Source organism: Charadrius vociferus, unplaced genomic scaffold (genome assembly GCF_000708025.1).
Source record: "Charadrius vociferus isolate BGI_N301 unplaced genomic scaffold, ASM70802v2 scaffold647, whole genome shotgun sequence".
Lineage (NCBI taxonomy): Eukaryota > Metazoa > Chordata > Aves > Charadriiformes > Charadriidae > Charadrius > Charadrius vociferus.
This window is the reverse complement of record NW_009649585.1, coordinates 245,744-252,751: the sequence shown is the minus strand read 5'-3', so window position 1 is coordinate 252,751 and position 7,008 is coordinate 245,744. Positions and strand designations below refer to the sequence as shown.

Sequence of the window (7,008 nt, the reverse complement as noted above, 5' to 3'; positions counted from 1 at the left end):
GGGTGGGTGGGCGCGCGGAGCTGCCCGGCTCGGCACTGAGCATGTGAACCGAGAAGTTTTGTAGCGTATGAATTTTTTTCTTGGGATTCTTATCAAAGTGTTGCTTGGGGAAGAGGACTTTAGACGGGGTAATCTTTTCTAGGAAAGGACTGTGAGCTGGAGAGCAGATAGCAGCTCGTGGTGCTCTTGAGAGCCAAATGATGTCAAATTTTAACTTTCTAACTGGAAGCGGTTTCACAGCTTGTCTAGGTCTTTGAGTTTTATTTCTATTTTTATTTTCCCCACCGCATACACACCCCAACCACCTCAAATGATCTAAAAGCAGTCGGGTGAGGAGGAGGAGCTCTTCTTCCCCATTTCCCAAGGGCAGCAGCTGCCTCTGCAGAAATCTCAGCTCCTTAATGGAGAGGAGCCCTCTGAGACCTGTCCTGCGTGGGGTACCCACGGGCCTCCTGGTGTTCACCCACCAATCCTCCCCCTTTGGAAATGGGGACTCCAGCTCACCGAGCTGGACACAGGCAAGGAGGAAGATGCTGATCCTTCACCAGGTCAGCAGGCATCTGCTTCAAACTGCTCTGCCCCAATTGAAAAAGGAAAAATGGCATGGGTCCTACCTCCAGACAGCGACATCTGTCACTTGTTCTGCTATGATCACTTTGCTCCCTTGCTGGGCCCAATCTCTGTCCCCTCCTCCTGCGATGGGGCTTGGACCCCTGGTCCCGTGGAGCCCATGAACCAGCCCAGGTCACCTGTGTGGCTGCACTGGGAAGCTGGCGCCTCTGCATCTCTCTCTAGTGCCAAATGACCCTCTGTGCTTGAAACTGTGATGGGATGTGTGGGATTTGGAGTTACTTGTGGATGTGTGGTGGTATGGTGGTGTACGTGGAGTTTTGGAATATCTGCAGGACAAGGGAGGGGTTTCGAGACCTTGCTCATAAATGTCTGCTATCTTTCCGGAAGGAGAAAGTGTCTTCTGAGCGACTGGAGATAGGTGAGACGGTGATAGCTGCCATCTCAATGGCCTTAGTCCGTGATGGAAGCATGCCAGCTCTCGTGCAGGACCTCTGGGGTCAGTCACTGGTTGTGTCTGTGTTGCTCAGAGCTGTCAGCACTCAAATGTGTCCCTTGAAGCTCTCTCTTAGTATCCTGTCCATCAGAGAAGAGTCTCCCGTTTTGGGGGCCCCCACCAAGGGGGCTCATTGGTGTCCTCCTGCATCATTTGGTGGAAGGGGTGCCGGGGTGTGGGAGTTGAGGAGCCCAGAGACCAGCGGGGCTGCAGGAGTGGTCCCAGCTCTCATGGCTGGTGGGGAGGTCTCCCCCTGCCCTTCTGCACGGCGCCTTCGGGTGCTGAGCTGTGAAGGTCCCTGGTCCTGCTTGTCTTGTGGGGCAGAACTCTACAGGGTTGTTCAAGCAAGAGCAAGCCAAGCTGTCCTCTGTGGGTCGGTCCCATGCTGTGGGTGCTCGGGGCCATGGGACTGTCACCTCTCCGGCTTGTGAAGAGTGAGCTGTGGGGTGGCCATTGGGCTGTGGGGCTCTGGCGGGAGCATTGGCTGCAAAAGAGGTTGTGTGTCCTCGAGTCTCCCCACCTTCCAGAAACCGCCACGGTGGGCATGCTACCCACTCCTCTCGTGGGGCTGCTGCCTGTGATGGGGAGGCACTGGGTGCAGGCATGAGATGTGCACCTCTGTGGGTCTGTGGCCAGTGTCACTGGAGCTTGTAGGTCCTTTTCGGGTTGTTTAGCACCATCCCTGGTGAGACTCCATTCCTGACCCGAGTGTTCTTGCAATGCCAAGACTCGGGTAGCAGGTATCCTCACGGAAAGCTCAGTATTTGGGATCGCTGGCTTTTCGCAAGTGGTGTTGGAGTCCTAACTGTTATTTTTTGTTTTTCCCTTGTCGTTCACAGTACAGCGCCGTGGACAGCAACCCCCTGTCTCTGTACGTCATGCATCCCTTCTGGAACACGATAGTGAAGGTGAGACCTCGTCCTGCCCTGAGTGGGACAGCCAAACTCCAGTCACCACGAAGTCTTCTCTGTAAAACTGTCAGCTGAAAAGCCCTGCTTCGTTTGTGGTGCAACTAATTACAAAGGGTGCTGCCTTCCAGCCCGCCCCGAGCTCACTGCATCGCAGCCTAAAGCTTCCTGCTGCCCCGTGATATGCCAGATGCGACTCAGTGGTGTTGTCTGAGGCTCGGATGATTGTAACCAGGTCTCTGCCATGTCTGGGAGCAGCATGTGGTCCTTATTACGTGTTTTAATGAGTTCATGTGTTCTTTTGCTGCTTTCCCATAGATCTTCCCTACCTGGCTGGCCCCAAACTTGATAACGTTTTCTGGCTTCCTGCTGCTTGTCTTCAACTTCTTCCTCATGGCATACTTCGACCCTGACTTTTATGCTTCCGGTAAGGCTGCATGTTCCTGTTTGGACGCGAAGCATTGGAGTGGTGAAGTCTGTCACCTCCTCTGCCGTGACTTCTGGTTGCTAAGACCTCTTAGTCTGGGCATTCCCAGAGGCAGGTGGCTGTGCCAGAGGAGAGACAGAGTTGAGGGGTTGAACTTGCTGGGCTTCATGATGAGGACTTGTCCAAATACGACGCCTTCCCTCCGGCTGCTGGGTGGTCGTGCGTCTGGCTGGCAGCCTGCGGGCGAGGGAGGAGGAAACAGTTGAAATCTTGAGTAGGAACTGGCTCTGCCTACAGAGCAGACAAGACCCTTATTTTAAAATCACAGAATCACAGAATGTTCAGCGTTGGAAGGGACCTCTCGAGACCACCCAGCCCCACTCCCCTGCTAAAGCAGGACTGCCCAGAGCACATCCCTCAGGACTGCATCCAGGCGGGTCTTGAAAACCTCCAGAGAAGGGGACTCCACCCCCTCCCTGGGCAGCCTCTGCCACTGCTCTGTCACCCTAACTGTAAAGAAGTTTTTTTCTAACATCTAAATCTAACAAGGTAATGTAGGAAACACTGCTTCCCTGAAGTCAGCAGGTAGAGCCTTGTTCTTTGCATCCCAGCTAATTGCCCTCTCGCAAAAAAAACCATGCCAGTGCCACATTCAGACTAACAAAGGCAAAATCCTCTTTCTCGGTTTTGCCATTCTGCATAAGGCAAGGAGGTGCACAGCTTTAAACTTGTCAACAGTACCCATGTTCATCTGTTGGTGAATCTGAAGGTTCAGTTGTGTCCCGTTCCTCGTGGGGGTGTCCCCAGATTAATACAGCGTGATAACTCTCAGTCTCTTATCAATAGCTTCCTCTATATTTTTCTCGCCCTTTGCCCCTGCCAGGTTTGGTTTAGGTTGCTCAGAAGAGTTCATCTAGTTCTTTTAAAAGCGAGCCAATCGTCAAAACACAGTTAAGTGGGAAAAATACTGGTGTCGTGGGATTGCCTTTGTCAGTAGGTAGATGAGTACTGTTCTCAATGTGCCAGGCCTTCAAAAGCTCGGGTGGCATCAGTGGCCGTTAGCTAAGATGTAGGCTGTGTTTTGGTCCATGAGCCACAGGAAGAAAAACTGACAGTAGCTCAGGGAAAGAAGTTCAGTGTGAGAATTCCCAGGACATCAGATGTCCAGAAACTTGGGCTCTGCCAGAAGGATGGTGAAGCTCATGCTTTGGGGCCCTTTTACATACATGTTTTGCCTGTCCTGCTTGGAAAGAGAACTTTTCATTTTGCTGGTGAGGCCTCCAGAAGCTTGTGCCTTCCCTCCTCCTCAGGTGGTTTTGGAGACATGATGCCCTCCATTTGCTGGTGGAAAGGCACCATCGCGCTACTCTGAGGAAGCAGGAGGTGGCATGGGATGGCCATAGGATCATTGCTCTCCTTACGAGACCTCCATGTGCCCTCCTGTGGGGTTGCTGCTAAGAAACCGTGCCTCCTCCTGCTTTTTTTGACGTGCACCTTTGGGCTCCCTCGGTTGCAGAGAGCTAAGCTGGCTGTCTGCCGACAGTGCTGGAGGAGGTGGAGATGTTATTAAGGAGGAACTCTGTTTCAATTGGCAGAATGCAGACTGGAGAGTGGGAGGGGAATCCTCAGCCGTGTCTGCAGAAGCAGGGTGTTAACCACATCTCAAAGAGGCTCTACTTGATGCTCTATGAGTAAGTCGTTGAGGAGAGTCTGATCTGCATACACTTCCATGCCATGCGTTTGGGCTGCAGTTGCTAGCTGCCAGCACCAGTTCTTAGATCCCGTGACTTTGGGGGAGCTGGGGATAGAGGACAAGTATGTCCTGGAAACCAAAGTCTTCAGTGACCATCTCTGCCACCACGTCCTGGAAAGCTAACATCTCAGTTTTGCTGTTTGAGTTGTGTAGGTGCTTTGTCTCGGTGAGCTGCCGGTCCTTGTTGCTGTGCCTCTTGTGCCAAAATAAACTCATTCAAAGTAAATCCAGAGCTGTCCTGACTTGGGTCTTTCTGATCTCTGCAGCTCCTGATCACCAGCATGTTCCAAACGGAGTGTGGGTCATTGTAGGCCTCCTAAACTTCATCGCCTATACATTAGGTAAGACTTTATCTAGTTGATTGTGGGGGTGTTTGTCTGTCGTCCGTTCACGCTGCGTCTGCATGTCGTCTTATCTCCGAGCCCGTTGAGAAATCTTTGATTCTGGGTTTCTGCCATGCACTAATCCAATTGCTGCTCGGGCTCTGGAGCAGTTTCTGGGAGCTGCTTTGCAAAGTGGATAGAAGGAAGTTGTCCCAGAGCAGCTGACGTGAAAGAAGGATGCTGGAATTGGCTTTGAGACGAATTCTGAAATTCTGTCTTTGGTCTGGCTTAAATAAATATAATCTCCTCAGACTTAATTGCATTTTTCAGTCCCAAGTAGAGCAGGAGGGTGGGAAGCACACTCCCCATTAGAGGATGGAGGTAGTGAAAGCTGCTGTTTGCTGGCTACACGCTTTGCCAGCTACAAACTGGATGTCCAGCCAAACTCCCTATTTCTCCTTCTCTTCCCAGATGGTGTTGATGGGAAACAGGCTCGCCGGACCAACTCCAGCACGCCCCTGGGAGAGCTCTTTGATCACGGCCTGGACAGCTGGGCATGCGTGTACTTTGTTGTGACAGTCTACTCCACCTTTGGACGGGGCTCCACGGGTGTCAGTGTCTTCGTTCTCTACCTCCTCTTATGGGTGGTCTTGTTTTCATTCATCCTCTCCCACTGGGAGAAGTATAACACAGGGATCCTCTTCCTGCCCTGGGGATATGACATCAGCCAGGTGGTAAGTACGCGCCGCAGCCGCTGGTCGGCTTCAGCAGCAGCTCAATAAACCGCTGGTGTGCCCGGGGTGCGATAGTGCCCGCCGAGATGTGCGAGGGATGCATGCAGCTCTGGTGCGTGTCCAGAGCCCGGTAAATCAGTCACTGCAACGCACTCTGGAGGTGGGTGTCTTCAGTCCGTCTCCAGGCATCGTGGTGGAGGAGAGCTTTCCAAGGGGAGATTTAGATTTAGATACTGGGAAGAAATTGTTTCCTGTGCGGGTGGTGATCCCCTGGGGCAGGTTGCCCCAAGAAGCTGTGGCTGCCCCATCCCTGGAGGTGTTCAAGGCCAGGTTGGACGGGGCTTGGAGCAACCTGGGCTGGGGGGAGGTGGCCCTGCCCAGGGCAGGGGGGGCGGAACTAGATAGTCTTCGAGGTCTCTTTCCACCCAAACCATTTGATGATTCTAGAAGACTGTTTGCATGACTTTGAACTTTAATTGCTTTAATGAGCTAGGGTCATGTGGCACTAGAGTTCACCTGCTCAAAACCATTAAATCCAAGGAGGTTTGTGCGGTTTGGTTCTTAGTTTGTTCCAAGTAGCTTTTGTAGATGGACTACCCACAAAAAACGAGGCTTGAAGAATGCCTATTGCCTTGTGTTTCCTCCGCCTGGTTTCTGCTGTCCTAAGATGCATGTTTGGGCCACCTAAATCGTTGCTCTAGTTAGTTTCCCGTGTTGTACCAGGGTGGGTAAATTCAAGTCTCGAAGTTGGGGGTGCCTTTTGGCACTAGCAGGATGTGGGCCAAAATGTAGCAGAGTAACTCATTGGCGTGCTTGGAGCAAAGGTTCCTGGGGAGGTGTCCCTCTGTACCGTGGTCACCGGGCAGTCGATGTTGAGAGTGACGATGATGGACCCATAGGTATGTTGACATGTCCATCTCTGATTAAGCACTTCTCTGCAGGAAGCTCTGAAGAGCCCGTCAGAGGTGGGAGAGAGCTCTGGGTGACACAACTCACCATTGCTGCTTGTGGCTGCCCTTCCCAGCCGGGTGCCGTCTCACGGCACCGTGGGGCACACGTTACTCCTTTAGCTTCTGGTTTCTCAGTCAAGGGGTGGAAAATGCAGCAAGTTGGAAGGAGACTTCAATTAATGCAGCTGTGTTAATTGCGATAATCATCTCTGCTAGTGAAAAGAGACCATAGCTGGTCCCCTCCGGTTATACCCTGACCCCTTTCTCCAAAAGCATTGCTTAACTGTAATGCTTTTGGATCTCTGCCTGGGGTGGAGGGCTAAGCTGCCCTGCAGCGTGCTTCACCAGCTCCAGGGGTACTATTAGAACTGAAATAGCCCGTGTTTGCTTTTCCCCCGCAATTGCTTCACCACATGGGTGAGAAAGACTCCCTGAACAAACCCTTCAGGGTCACTGCAACTTGTAGTATAAAAACTCTCTCTTGTGCTTTGAGCATCTTGTGAATTGCGTGATTGCAACCCAGAAGGCCAGCTGTATCCCGGGCTGCATCAGAAGTGTGGCCAGCAGGGCGAGGGGGGGGATTCTGCCCTTCTACTCCACTCTGGGGAGACCCCACCTGGAGTACTGCGTCCAGCTCTGGAGTCCACAACATAGGAAAGACATGGACCTGCTGGAGTGGGTCCAGAGGAGGCCCCGGAGCTGCTGGGAGGGCTGGAGCCCCTCTGCTGGGAGGACAGGCTGGGAGAGGTGGGGGGGTTCAGCCTGGAGAAGAGAAGGCCAAAAAGGGGAGACCTCAGAGCCCCTTCCAGTGCCTAAAGGGGCTCCAGGAGAGCTGGGGAGGGACTTT

The 7,008-nt window shown here is 52.8% G+C and overlaps 1 protein-coding gene across 1 annotated transcript in view; it reads left to right on the top strand.

Moving 5' to 3' along the window:
* The first annotated feature begins 1,909 nt into the window (after positions 1 to 1,909).
* The window catches only part of EPT1 (ethanolaminephosphotransferase 1 (CDP-ethanolamine-specific)), a 15,108-nt gene continuing 10,009 nt past the window's right edge, over positions 1,910 to 7,008 (top strand). The window contains exons 1-4 of the mRNA XM_009890361.1: positions 1,910 to 1,974; positions 2,293 to 2,401; positions 4,421 to 4,495; positions 4,949 to 5,211. Of these exons, the coding sequence (XP_009888663.1) occupies positions 1,945 to 1,974; positions 2,293 to 2,401; positions 4,421 to 4,495; positions 4,949 to 5,211 (477 nt within the window). The 5' untranslated portion in view covers positions 1,910 to 1,944. The remainder of the gene's footprint in view (positions 1,975 to 2,292; positions 2,402 to 4,420; positions 4,496 to 4,948; positions 5,212 to 7,008) is intronic.